Raw genomic sequence first — 14,685 nt, 5'->3', positions numbered from 1 at the left:
TGTACAGAGAGCTGTACTCCGTAGGTACTCTGAATGCTAGCTGAATAGAGCGCAAGCATACAAATTCGCAAAAATAGATCGGGCAAATGTATAATTGCCACTGCACCGTTATTCTAGAAGAATATACTTCTCTAGTGCGGCAATATCAGAGACATCTCTTTTTTTGTCCCAATTTTTGCCCCTGGGCGTTGTGCGCGGAATACAGGCTAGCTCCGACCCCCATGTGAAAGAAGAAAGGAATGACGGCCCAATCAAAAAATAGTAATGCAAGCAGCCACCGATCGACTGAATAATGTTGGACCACGCGGAAATTACCATTGGCTCGGCTGGGAAATAAGACATCCCGGCGGCGTTGTGGCTGAAGTGGGTATTTACTCGGTGTACACTGTCAGTCACTATGGGTATGGAGCACACCGTACAAGTAATTGCACTGAGACCTGTACAAAGTAGGCGTCTACTCATCCATACAGAATATTCTTCGCATAGATCGAGTCAGACAATACGATTGTCCTCTGTAGCTATATTGAGTAACCGCCGGCTCATCCAGGCACCGGCTGATGGTGCGACATGAGTGGCTCAGCGAGCGCTATGCCGGCGACTGTATAGAGGGGAGACTAGCCATTCACAGGCCCGGCGGAAGGGATGAGCGTTTATTCTGAAACATCCCAGCAAAAGTCAATCCACTGTGGAGACTCATTCAATGTCAGTAAAAAGAGTACGGAGTACTAGTCTTACTATAGTGTACAGACGGGAGCTGTTGTCTATATAACCCCCTTTCCTGCCACCATCACTTCTCTTCTTTTTCCTCTTTCTTTCCCCACGCTGGAGCGCCTTCAATCCTTTTTCTTTTCACCCTGCATCGTTCGACTGTTTTCATACGGGCTAGTTCCTGTTTCTTTCATTATTGCATCTTTGCATTTTTTCTATCCTTACAATATCACTCCCTCGTGTGTGGCTTTTGCCTGTGGCAGATTCCGTCAGTCCTTTGACTAGAAATCCTCCAAAAGAGCCTTTCATTGCCCGTGGCTAGCAGATAAAGGTATTGTACCCTTACTCCGTCTTCATTTTCGTTTGTCTTCTGTCTTTTGTCTTTGTATGCTCCGAGCTTCATTGTGCGGCATTCAGACACCCAACAAAGACTGTCCTCAGGGAGAACATAAAACTGGTCGTATCCGCCTCTCTTCGTTTCATGTCATGCTAACCTTACTCCCATAGTTGATCTTCTGTCTCGCGCTCTGTCAACGTCCGTCCGGTCTCTACTACTTGCCTTTCTGACTCGTCTGGTACGATCAGAAATCTTTAACTGTCGAACGATTCAATTTCAAATCGAAACCTCGAGAAAAAAGAAAAAATACAGCACGTCTCGTCAAGATGGTCTTCAAAATGAGTGTTTTGGCTACCGCCCTCTTGGGTGCGTCAGCCGCCAACGCTCACTTGGTCATGACCAACCCTGCCCCATTCACAGACGACCTGACCAACTCTCCCTTGGACGCCAGTGGCAGCAACTTTCCTTGCAAGGCTACAAACTACGATGCGCCCAGCCAGGAAAACATCTACAGCGTCGGTGAATCTGTGCAACTCAAACTCAAGGGTAGTGCCACTCACGGTGGTGGTTCATGCCAAATCAGTTTGTCCACCGACGAGAAACCCACCAAGCAATCCAACTGGTACGTCATCAAGTCTTTCGAAGGTGGTTGCCCTGTCGATACCACGGGTAACCTGCCGGAAAATGCCAACAACGAGATCGACAACCCTGGTCTTAAATTCACCATTCCCGAAATCGATGCTGGGAAATACACCATGGCCTGGACTTGGTTTAACCGTGTTGGAAACCGTGAGATGTACATGAACTGTGCACCTATCACCGTCAAGGGCGGTTCATCCTCCAAGCGTTCCGAGGAGGAGAAGCGCTCCACCAACTACCCTGGCATGTTCGTCGCCAACGTCAACGGCTGTACTACACCAGAGAGCGTCGACATTCGCTTCCCCAAGCCCGGTGATGATGTTGTGAAACTCGGCCAAGCCAGCCAACTCATGCAGGAGGGCGAGAGTGCTTGCACGGGTTCCGCCAGTTTCTCTGGTGGTGAGGGCGGTAGCATCGGCTCTGGCTCCAGCTCCGGCTCGGGCTCGTCTGCCAGCTCCGAGCCCAGCCCCGTTGTCAGTGCCTCTCTTGGTCTCAGTCTTGGTCTCGGTGGTGGTTCTGCTCCTACTGGTGGTGCTTATGCTCCTCAAGCTGCTTCTGCTTCTGAGGTCAGCGCTCCAGCTCCCACCCAGTCTGCTGCTCCGGCTGCCGAGTCTAGCGCTTCCAGCTCCAGTTCTACTTCTAACTCCGGCTCCTCCGACTCTGGCTCCGACTCTGGCTCCGGCTCTAGTTCAGCCTCCAGCTCCAGCTCCAGTTCTGGCGCATCCGGCTCGTGCACCTTGGGCCAATACAACTGTCTCGACGGCTCGAGCTACCAGCAATGTGTGCAAAAGGATGCTGAAACCACTGAATGGGGCGTTTCTCAGCAGATGGCTGCCGGTGTCTCATGCACCGTTGGTGTGAGCGCCGACCTTGGTGTCCAAGCTTCCAAGTTGAAGCCTCGCATGAACTCGATGCGTTTCGGAAAGCGTGCCCACGGTGGTCATCGCCACGCATGAAAAAAAATAAAAACCGCTTCTTTACCATATCTGCCGGTTCAGATATTAACGACTTTCTTTTTACTTGCTTCGTTTCCGTAGCCGTCTGGCGGCGATGGACCCTTTTTACACTCCTTTTTTTCACTTATCTTTTCGTCGGTTTTTTTTTTTTTTTTTTTTTTTCATGATGACACCCCCTTTTGTTCCTTCGTGTATGTACTTTTCAACTGAGTGGAGAGCAAAGATTTGCATGGCATGGCTTTAGGAGTTCTGTCTGTTGTGGCCTGACTTGCGTATGATCTCCAGCCAATAGAATGATTCATTCGCATATCTGTTCTTGTAATGTTCTTATACCTGTAGACTTTCGAGCTGATAGAGCAATGGCCGCATTATATGAAGTAAGATATCTGCAAATTGAGTACGGAATACGCTGTATGAAGCTCTACAGCTGTTGTTCCCGATGTTGTTGAGTACGGAGACTCCATCCGTGTACTCTGTACTCCATAGTTGTATGTGCCACCCAAGCTACCTCCAGAACTAGTACATCCGATCAGATAAACCAGGCTTTAATAAGATATTGTCCTGTATATTTACGAAATCTACGTATGGCCAAGCATGAACATAGCCTATTCTCGCTCTACGCTCTATGTTGTATACTCCGTAGTATAAAGTCTTGGCACTCGGTAACCCAAAAAAGAAGTATTTCAGGGCTCAGGGCTTCCCACAAAACCCACATCCAAATTCAATGGGACCCACCCATGGCAAGCGAAAATTTGCACCACCGCCCGTCGCGATCTTCAACTCCTCTTGTTGAAATCTCTTGCCTTTGTCGAAGAGCAGCAACAAGAAACGACGACAACCGACAACAATGGCATCCCGCCCTACCGTCACTATCGCCACGGCTGATGGCAAGCCCAGCGGGGCTTCGCACCCCCTGCCGGCTGTTTTCACTTCGCCCATTCGTCTCGATATCGTCCAGTATGCAACCCGCTGTTCTGTCTTTGGGAGGAGAAATTTGAGTTTCGGGGGATAATGCTGGGGAGCAAGGAAGGAAAAGGAGACTGACAGGGCTATAGGCAGGTTCACACCGGTATGGCGAAGAACAAGAGACAGCCCTACGCCGTGAGCGAGAAGGCTGGTGAACAGACTTCTGCTGAGTCTTGGGGTACCGGTATGTTTGTTTGGCTATAAAAGTTGAAAATGACGGGAGAAAGGCGGATATTGATGATTATGATAGGTCGCGCTGTCGCTCGTATCCCCCGTGTCTCTGGTGGTGGTACTCACCGTGCTGGTCAGGCTGCTTTCGGTAACCAGTGCCGTTCGGGTCGTATGTTCGCTCCCACTAAGGTCTGGAGAAAGTGGCACCAGAAGATCAACGTTGGCCAGAGGTGTGTTTGACTTTAGGAATGAATGAAAAAAGATAGGGGAGCTAACCTGGATAGACGTTTCGCTACCGCCTCTGCCCTCGCTGCTTCTTCCGTCCCCGCTCTGCTCTTCGCCCGCGGTCACCGTGTCGCGAACGTCCCCGAGGTTCCCCTGGTCGTTGACTCCAAGACCTTCGAGGGTGCTTCCCTGACCAAGACCAAGGCCGCCATTGCCCTCCTCCAGGCCCTCGGTGCTGGCTCCGACCTCGCCAAGGTCCAGCAGTCCAAGAAGATGCGCGCCGGTAAGGGTAAGCTCCGTAACCGCCGCTTCCGCCAGCGCCGCGGTCCCCTTGTCATCTACAACCCCGAGACCGACGGCAAGGAGCTCGTCCGTGCCTTCCGCAACATCCCCGGTGTTGAGACTTGCTCCGTTCACGCCCTCAACCTCCTCCAGCTCGCTCCCGGTGGTCACCTCGGCCGCTTCATCGTCTGGTCTTCCGCCGCCTTCCAGGCCCTTGACCAGGTCTACGGCACCACCTCCACCCCCTCCGCCCTCAAGAAGGACTACCTCCTGCCCCAGAACGTTGTCGCCAACGCCGACCTGACCCGTCTCATCAACTCGTCTGAAATCCAGTCGGTCCTCAACGCCCCCAAGGGTAACGCCCGCACCAAGCGTGAGGGTGTCCAGAAGAAGAACCCTCTCCGCAACAAGCAGGTCATGCTCCGTCTCAACCCCTACGCCGCTGCTTTCTCCAAGGAGAAACTCGGTCAGCAGGGTGTTGAGCACGGCAAGCCTGAGCGGGCTTCTGGTGCTTTCGTCAAGACTCTTCGTGAGGACTAAATGGGTTTTGATAAAAGGGATGTCTGATCTTTAATTTTTGTTATTTGTTTAAAAATAAGTCGACCAATGAATGCAATGGTTCGCAATACCCTGTTCACGATTCTGTAGTTTATACCATTATTGTAGTATGATACCAAATGCGAATATGCGTTGTAGCCAGACATCGTACCCAGCACATGGCGTCGAAAACGATAGTCTCAACTCTAGCTCAGCCAGCACTCGTGTTCACTATGTGTAACCTGTTTTGCAAGCAAATGATCGGCAGGTTGCCCTATATTCATTCTGCAATTCAGAGACATTCTAGCCTAGGATATATATACCTAAGTACATCTTCTGGTAGATGAGATAATAGCGTCTTACCAGTCATGCCCCCAACCTCTTCCCTACAAAAGGTATTACGGCACTTATTTATACTGGTCTGTTCGTTGTCTTGATATCTGATTGTATAGAACCTTCTCTTTATATATTAATATCATCGACTAGGATTGGAAACAGCATAAAGATATGTGAAGACAATTACATGTAGGAAGTCTCGATTGTCTTATCTCCCAGTAGCACCTGATCCAACATTTCCATTGGCAACCTCGCATAACTGTGCTATGATCTGTCTATCCACAAGGCCACTCACTCCTTCCGCTAGTCAAAAGCAAGAAAGCCCTATCTGTCGACCACTTGCAAGCATGCTGCTGCTAAAACAGCAAATATGAAATCCGTTCCTCCAATAGAGGTTTGTTCTCTTGACGAGATTTGGGGCTACAACAACGATAAGATACTGGAGACCTGGATGATAGTGGCGCGAGATTTTCTCATTCTTTGATTCAGAAAGTGTGAGCGCCTAAGAGGGTCATCGTGTGCACACAAGCTCTTCACGTCTGCGAAATTTTTATCAAAACAAGCAGGTGAATTTGTCTGGTACCAGCGAATTGGAAACAGATGCGGATACTGGTGTTGCAGTGGGGTGGCTTATTCTCACTGCGACGAACCAAGAAAAATTATATACAGTCTACGAGCAAATCCCCAAGCACAGTTTGACGCTCTTGTTATATCATTGGGACGAGAAGGGGCATAGGATGGCAGCGTCTCAGGGGGGTAATGAATTGGCTTACGTGAAAAAGGAGCTCAGCTGGAGAAGTTATACGGGGGCTTCTCTAAAAGAACCGTCGTCAAGCACGATCGACGGCAGTAGGGTTTATTCTCTTGCGATCCTAACCCGTTTGGTGATTCTAGAGATTTGGGATGGCGTCAGTCATCGTGTTGCTTTTGGACAGGCATATCTGGTGGCCTGGATTAAGGCGTGTCTCCAGTTCGCAACTTGTGTATCGACGGTCTTGCATTTTGTTCAATGCGACCCCTCATACGCACCTAAACATATCGTCATATAAATTGGAGGTCAAGATATTACCCCGTAGATCTACAAGCTCATCAATAGGGCGTGCACGAGTCGTACAGCCCGCGCCGCACGGAGGATAATGTCTATACATAGCACACACATACGAGACAAAGACGCAGGGGTAGATGTAGTTAAGGGGACATACTATCGCCGTTCATGCCAAGATAAGTCGAGTACGTGGGCGTGTTCTGTGTGTTCTTGTAGGAAGGTGCACAAAAGATAGACAACTCTTGAAATTAAATTTAAATACTCTATGAACTACAAAATTTCTATGCAGGGCCACGGCGCGTGCTCTGTATGGATATTAGGATATTCTGGTGATGTGAGGATATTTATCATGCAATAGTACGGAGTAGTTACAGTGCCATTGTCATGTGGCTGAACTCGTATAGAGTCAGTAACCGCACCCTGGTCCCTCTCACAATGCATTGAGCATATCGTATCCCGGTCCGATCCCAGATATGAACATCATCAAATAAAGTTAAAATACGTATTTTTATTCGCGAATTGGGTACAGGCTGATATACGCTTTGGTACTTTGTATACGTAGATCAATCCCGCTTCGATGGTGAATGCTATGTATAACCGGGCATCATCCAGTTCCTGAATCGCTACAGGAACACGAGAGAGCATTGACCATATCGTATCCCCATTGTTCGTCTATTGTACCGGGCACCGGGAATGAAGACGGCATACGAAGTTAGATCGTTGTCTACGCTGGAATTGGGTATAAAGACGATATACATACGTATGATCGTACACAGGGGCAGTACTTTGTCACAGGATATGGAGATATCGGATGTAAGGTACGGTATATGTATATCGACCTCACTTTAATCGAAAATGCTGTGTGGAGTAGCAATGTAAGATATACATATACTTGTGTGTAACAAATGACCGGTAACGTAATCTATCACCGAGAGGCGCATATCACCGAAAGGCGCGGTCGGCGGCGGTTTCCACTGAAGATTACACCCATATTTTCAAACCTACTTTTCACCAAATTATCCATCATGAATGAGCTTTCTAAAGAAGAGCGGATGAAATTAGCTATTGATGCTTTTAATCAAGGCCAGTTTCAATCTAAGACTGCCTGTGCACAAGCATTTGATGTGCCATCAAGAACCTTAATGAAACGCCTGAATGGAGTCCGCTCCCGCAATGAATCCACTGCAAATGGCCGGAAATTATCAGAACTTGAAGAAGATACACTATCTAGATGGATTCTAGATATGTATGAGCGTGGCCTACCTCTCCAAATATCAAATGTCCATCATCTTGCCCAATTACTCCTATCCGCACGTCTAAAATCGTCCGAGAAAGCGACCATTGGTGAGCTATGGGTTAACCGGTATATTAAACGCCGTCCTGAGCTCAAATCTAAATATACCCGCCGATATGACTACCAACGTGCCAAATGCGAGGATCCTGAGTTGATAAACGGCTGGTTTGATCGCGTTCGAGAGACCATCGAAAGATATGGCATTCTGGAGCAGGATATATACAATATGGATGAATCTGGCTTTCAAATGGGAGTAACATCAACTGCAAAGGTCATCTGTGGCTCAGAGACTAGAGATAGCCATGTCAAATCTATCCAGCCTGGAAATCGCGAGTGGACTACTATAATAATCACCATAAATGCCTCCGGATCTGCTCTACCTCCGCAGATTATCCTGGCCGGGAAAAGGCATCAATCTCAGTGGTATTCAGCTATTCCAAAGGAATACAGAATTAGCATGAGTGATAATGGCTGGACAAATGATAATTTGGGATTTGAATGGCTTCAGGAGATGTTTGAGAAGCATACTGCCTCTCAGACTGCTGGCAGATATCGCCTTTTGATTCTTGATGGCCATAGCAGCCATGCAACTGCAAGTTTCGATCATTTCTGCACTGAGAGGAAGATTATTCCATTATATATGCCTCCTCATTCATCTCATCTACTTCAACCACTTGATATAAGTTGCTTTGGGCCGCTCAAGCACTACTATGGCCAGAAAATCAGAGAGATAGCGCAAAATGGCATCCATGCCATTGATAAAATGGATTTCCTATCTAACTACACCAAAATCCATGCTCATGCATTCTCAAAGGCCAACATACTAAGTGGATTTGCGGCTGCTGGTCTTATTCCTTTTAAACCGGAGAAAGTGCTTGCAAAACTCCATATCAAGCTGAAGACACCAACTCCACCTTCTTCCTCATCCAGCAATCAATCCTTTTATTTAGGAAGGACACCGGCCAATCTTTATCAGTTGAATCAGCAGAAAAAGCAGATTCAAGACCTTCAAAATCAGTCTCTATCTTCAGTTGTCGCGGACCAGATGCTTGAAAAGTTCATGAAGAGCACAGAAGTTGCAATGCAGGATGCTGTTCTATTAAAACAAGAACTCCATCAGCTTCGCACTTCAAATAAGCATCAGCAAGAGAAGAAGAAGATGACACGAGCCTTTATTCAAGATGGAGGGAGCTTAACTGGTGATGAGGGACTGCAAAGATTGAGAGAAAGAGAGGTGCAAGAAGAGCCATCATCAAGATCACGGCGGCCTGCACGGTGCAGCAATTGCAACCAAGAGGGCCATAATAGATTAAAATGCCCTCTTAGATAGCAATAGATTTAATAGATTCGGCATGCTTTATAACATGGAGAGGATACTACGTAGATGTACGAAGTAATTAGTATGCGCCGCCGCCGACCGCGCCTCTCGGTGATATGCGCCTCTCGGTGATAGATTACGTTATTTAAAGGTGAATGAGTAGCCAATTGTTTGCTTAGGTTGTACTTTTCCGGTAGCATTATTCAGTAAGGATGCATTGACCATGCCGAATTTCCAGAAGGTTGTACTCTGCACAGTAAATCAACCTGTTACCCTAACGAGATATACCGCCGATATGGTTTGAGGTTCAGCTCGCCACCGGCCGTATTACATAGTAGAAATGGCAATTTATAAAATTCAAACGTTTATCAATGACATTATGGAGGACTCGTATACATCATGGACTATTATTGGGCTACTAGCCTAGCTGGGCAAAATGGGGTAGTGAATGAGATTGAGAGTCATAGGCGAAGCTTGAATAATGTGTGGGTGCACATATGGGGTACACAAGACATTAGAATCGTAAAATTATGCTTCGCCGGGATTTAAGAATGTATTTATCAGCAGTACGAGTAAACCCCCAGCCTCCATCTTTGGCCGAATGATTCAGTTGTCCGTTTCTATTCATAAGGTTTTCTTTCGGGCGAACTCTGCGGCGAACTCTATGTATCTGGCGCAGTCATTTGGTCAATAATCCCTCCCAGCCTTAGTGTCCTGTATGCTACAGAGTATCCTTGTCTAGTCACTCTGAATCCCGCGTAAAAAAGTACTGCATCGGCTAGTAGAGCCGAAATTTCAAATCCCGAGATCGCGACGGGAAGATCTTTGCTCCATTGTCTGTACATTCGTTCTCATTCTCCCCGGTACGTGCGTATTCTGGTATCCGGATATCGACGGACGGAGTCTCTTGTGGCTTCTCGCGATCGGACTTCTTTGCCTCAAACCTTGCCAAACCTTGAACGGACAATGGCCCCATCTCAATATGGAACGTGTCCGTTGTTGCCACTTGGACACAGATTTACTTCGCATTCCCTTCTTAGCCTTCATTCAGTCCGGGAAATGTTCGGGTAGAACTCTTGGGATCGAAGGGATCGCGCCAATGATACCGAAGGATTCTGGCAGTGCATTAGCCGTTTTGGTTCCGTATATGTACTCCGTATACATTTAACGAACCAGCAATCCTTTGGGACTCGGCACGAGTTACGGAGATGCGTCTATCACTCTTATACTCTGTAGGAGGCTTTTTGATTAGTTTTAATAACTACGGAGTAAACATACAGAAAAAAAAGCAAGTCAACGCACAGGAAGACCAGACTTGAACCCTACCCTTCTTGACAGCTGCAGATCAGATCGTCCATACCTTTTTTGAGTCGCAGACGGTGTCCCCTGCTCTCCTCACTATTACTGCTACTTCTGGGCAGCCTGCGAGGCAGCCAAACCAAGTAGACGGTGGAGCAAGGACCCGTACCCAGACATGATAGAGTACGGAGCAGTTCTCTAACACGGTAGTGCCGGCCGACAATCCCGCAAAAAGTCCGTCGGGGGAGCGAAACTCTAAGAGCCAGAAGGAAACCAGATGTGACTATCATGGTGCTGGACCAAAGTCGCAAGTTACCGACTCGGAGTACGTACGCTGGGAATTGGTTGAAACAATTGTCCTGGATCTCGTGCGCATCAGAAACGCGGGTCTTGTTCAGGGTATGGAGTGGTGTACTCTTCGGGGAGGAGGCAAAAGAGATACCGTTGGCCATGAAAATGTCCGAAATGTTATATTGCTCACTTTATTCTGCTATGGCACAATTGTAGAATAAAAGAAGAACTAGTATTTATGTTATCACTAGTACAGTAGAGGAGGAAAAAAAAAAAAAAAACGTTGGCGTGCGTTCAATAGATTAAATCCATCCCTGGAGGCGATGGTCCAAGATTTCTGCCCCTTCCCGTTTTTGGTTATTCCAAACTTCTCTTCATCGTCATCTTCTCCCATTCCGCCGTGTCTCGCTTTCTCTTTTCTTTTGTTTCCCTCTCATTTTCTCTCCTCCTCTGCCCCCTCAGAACCAACCAAGCCTAACAATAATGAAACAGTCAGCTTAGCTGTGACCGCAGCAGCTCCAGCTCAATTCTCCAAACAAGACTCTCGGTCAATTTGCCGGTCGATCAATTGGGATCCTGCAGCAATCTTAATATGGGAAGAACCTAACTGAGAGAAAATACAAAGAAAACAGCCGGACAGGCAATCTACTAGTTAAAACTGTCGTTTGCGAACCCGATGTGCTTAGATGCAACGCCGTCGTCCGCTCATCCCATTCATTTTTCTTCTTCCTTTCGGACATGACAGCGTGCACATGAAGTCTGCGGCGCAGACATACTCGACCAATTGATATTGATTGTCTTGCCCTATGGGAAGAAGCCACTTCTCTTATCGTTGTCATCATCGTTCATAGTCTTCGCCGTGCGCCGTCTTACGAGGGGGATCATTCATCATCTTGCAGAGGTGCTGGTCATCTGTCTGTGCCCCCCGCATCGTTCGGGTTTAGTTCAGCCTCATTGTTGAATATCCTGGATTTATTGTTCTTACCGTTCTTACCATTCTTACCATCCTTGGCGCTGGAGGAGAGAATAATCGGAACTAAAGAAAGGTGCGTCTGTCTGATCCGGCAAAATTAGGGACTTTTGCTAAATATCGTCTTTATCAGACTGAGTCCTGCGTATCAACACTTCTCACAGCTTTCCAGTCTCTAGGGGTCGTGGTCGAGTGTCCATTTATACCTGTGGGGCTGCGAACTTCAACGCACGCGAGACGTTTCGACCAGATCCGTATCTCATACGAGATATATCTTCACTGGACACCGCTGTTATGTCGAGTATACAGATTGAATATATCCCCGATTGAAAATACCATTATGCCCAATTACTTTGTCGGACCCTTCGGCCGTATGCTACCTGTCATCGATGATCCACCTTCTGAGCAAGAGTCAAGATTCTCTCGAGAACCGATGGGTTCCGTATATCAACTTCCCCCGCCTCGAGCGCCAATACCATTACGATTCGGAACGGACACTCTCCTACGTCAGCACGCCCCGACAGAAAGACCAAATTCGGGCACGGGACGGCGCTGGGATGACACGGGGCCAAGGAAGGAGCAACTGCCGTCGGTTAGTCAGTTGCTGACTCCCGTCTCTCTGCCGAATGCATCGTCTCCTTATGATCGCCGACCAGGCCGTGATACCCAGGCGGGTTATTCAGTCCACCATAACGACCGTAGTCTCGCCTCTAGTGCGCCTAGTGCACCGATCTTCGATAGATCGACCTATCAAGAGCCGAGGAGCTTACCCCCGATAGTCAACATTCCCGTTCGAAACCGAGAGGATGAACTGCGGTCGCACCAGGAAACACACGGAACTTTATCAGACCAACCGTTGCACCATGACCGACTTCCGCACCTGGATGCAGCGCCTCCGCACAGGGAACCAGCCAGTGACCTTCGTCCATCAACGGCGGCTACCGAAAATCGACCACAAGCACCTTCAGTCCAGCCGCATGTAGTCGATGAGAGATACATAGAGGGAGAAGGGCTGTGTTATGTGTACGCTGACAATTCATATTGCCCGAAAAATATAGATGGTGTACCGGTTAACGCGAATTGGGGTATTACCAAGGCGGGCAAGCCCAGGAAACGATTGGCACAGGCGTGCCTTACTTGCAGGGAAAAGAAAATCAAGTGCCATCCAAATCTGCCCAAGTGCGATCAATGCCAGAAATCTGGGCGAGAGTGCCGATTCGAAAATGCGTGAGTACTCGATTGCGGTGTTATGAAGATTTCCTGTGGCACTAACTAATTCTTGGAAAGGCCTCGTGGCAACCGAGCTGGATCAAAAGCTTCACACCTGGCCAGCAGGCATGATGCTTTGTCGTATGAGTCTCCTGGTGCTTCCAGCTTTATGGGCACTGCGCACGCGTTGGAACGATCAACTTCCCTCCCACTCACTGCCGCCCACACCCCGGAATCAGATACAACAATGGGCACACTGTCAGCATGGGACCGTGCTCAGCGGAGCGATGGGGAATCTGAACGACCGCACAGCTCAAAAAAGCGGCGCTTGAGCAGGGTATCTGCTGGAAAGGACGAATCCTTCAAGCGCTCCCTGGTTGGCAGCATGGAGCCTCAGAGACAACCCGATTACGCTGAGATCCTATTTGCAATGAGGGACCTAGATCCTGATGATCCACTTGCACGCGAATGGAGTATAGATCCATATGAAGTCGAACCGGAGTCAACCACACATCATCTCGAGAACTACTTCACTTACGTGAATGACAACCTATACCCGATATTTCCACGAAAACGGTTCCTCCTATGGGTTAAATCCTGCCAGACCAAGTCCCTTGATGACAAAATGCTACTTTATTGGATGCTGGCCATGGGATGTGTTTTTTCAGATCGCTCCGACAAGGTAGCGGCCTTGAAGAAGTACTCCCGTACAGCACGATATGCCGTGGAACATACCCAGAACACGCTTACGCTGCAACTGGCTCAGAGCCGTATTATCATGAGTCTTTGGTACTACGCAATCGGTGCTATACTCAAGTCTTGGGACTATGTAGGCGCAGCGATTCGAACAGTCAGCGGGCTGAATTATAACTTTGAATCCTTGGGTGTTATTGTGGATCAGAACCAAGGCTGCGAATATGGTCTACATCCACAAGCGTTAATTGAATGTCGTCGTCGGACGTTTTGGGTTGCTTACTTGATGGATGTGAGTATTTCCTTGCTCTTTCTCAAGCAGTTGTGCCTTTGCTAATATGAAAACATTAGCGGTTTTCGAGTTTCAATTCACCTTTCATACCGTCGCAAGCGGCCTTCCTACGTCTACCATGTCGGGAAGAAACCTACGAGGCACAGCAATACGCGACAGTGCCATACTTTCAAAACAAAGCGCCGCCATCAGCGGATGACATCTCAGTCTTGAGCCCATTGGCATTCCTTATAGACATCCTGTCCGTGTGGGGAGATGTATCAGATCAGGGGTTTAAACTCTCTATGACCTCCACTGAATCATACAATGACGATTATGAAGCATTTTATGCATCAATTGTCGAACGGTGTGATGAATGGTCCAGGAAGCTCCCCCATGAACTCGCGATCACGGCCGACAATATTGAGAGAGGCATTCGTACCAAAAAAGTGAACATTCTTCTCCTTAACCATCTGGTTTATCATGACACCTTGTTGAAGTTAAACCGATATGTTCGATATGAGGATCTCCGTGCTGTAACAGTGAATCGGTTTATCTGCCGAGCCAGACACCACGCAGTCGAGATCCTACAGATATGTCTGATGTTTTTACAACACGTATCAGAACATGGTTCTTCGGGGCCCGGTGCGGAATTGGAGTCGTTTCGAACAATGGCTTTCAACCCCTTCGTGGGCTACATGGTTCTCTCCGCAGCTGATGTCCTCAGTGCAGCCGGTGCGATGACTGGGCTGTTCGACTCTACTAACCTCATTCGAGGTGGGCTGGACATGGTGCGAGGACTTAATCGCTACTGGCAAGGGATGTCCCCCTTGGTTTCGTTGATCGAAACGCGGCTAAATGCGATGGTTGCATCTCTCAACTCTCGATCAGACAAACTAGGGTTCGTGATGGACAGTACATCACTGGAGGCTGCGGCCCGCTCCCCTACACCTATAGCCAGGCAGTACAGCCTTAAAACACAGCAGTTGAACAAACAGGACCTGTTTTATGGGGGTCTACCTCGTGAGAAGTTGTTGATTGCTCTAGGCGCTGACGCCTCGTTGTCGAAGGACAATATCATCTGGATTCGAGAGAACAGTTACCAGTAATGTGTGTGTTTTTTTTTTTTTTTTTTTTA

At 48.2% G+C, this 14,685-nt stretch overlaps 3 protein-coding genes across 3 annotated transcripts; all 3 read left to right on the top strand.

Moving 5' to 3' along the window:
• The first annotated feature begins 1,338 nt into the window (after positions 1-1,338).
• On the top strand, positions 1,339-2,657 carry EURHEDRAFT_408887 (lytic polysaccharide monooxygenase AA11 family protein). The gene has a single exon (XM_040780940.1). It carries the CDS (start codon positions 1,384-1,386, stop codon positions 2,638-2,640), a length of 1,257 nt encoding a protein of 418 aa, XP_040642233.1. The 5' UTR covers positions 1,339-1,383; the 3' UTR covers positions 2,641-2,657.
• Positions 2,658-3,372: 715 nt separating this feature from the next.
• Positions 3,373-5,041, top strand: EURHEDRAFT_408886 (60S ribosomal protein uL4). The gene is made up of 4 exons (XM_040780939.1): positions 3,373-3,597; positions 3,696-3,790; positions 3,857-4,007; positions 4,062-5,041. The coding sequence occupies exons 1-4, from the start codon at positions 3,488-3,490 to the stop codon at positions 4,822-4,824; spliced, it is 1,119 nt and encodes a 372-aa protein (XP_040642232.1). The 5' UTR covers positions 3,373-3,487; the 3' UTR covers positions 4,825-5,041.
• Positions 5,042-11,714: 6,673 nt separating this feature from the next.
• Positions 11,715-14,656, top strand: EURHEDRAFT_447966 (Zn(II)2Cys6 transcription factor; the record flags this gene model as incomplete). Its single annotated transcript, XM_040783705.1, has 3 exons — positions 11,715-12,601; positions 12,662-13,568; positions 13,628-14,656. 3 exons carry the CDS (start codon positions 11,715-11,717, stop codon positions 14,654-14,656), a joined length of 2,823 nt encoding a protein of 940 aa, XP_040642231.1.
• Between the last annotated feature and the right edge of the window lie 29 nt (positions 14,657-14,685).

The sequence above is a fragment of the Aspergillus ruber genome (genome assembly GCF_000600275.1).
Source record: "Aspergillus ruber CBS 135680 unplaced genomic scaffold scaffold00003, whole genome shotgun sequence".
Lineage (NCBI taxonomy): Eukaryota > Fungi > Ascomycota > Eurotiomycetes > Eurotiales > Aspergillaceae > Aspergillus > Aspergillus ruber.
Note: the sequence above shows the minus strand (reverse complement) of the source record. Positions and strands in the feature narration are given on the sequence as shown.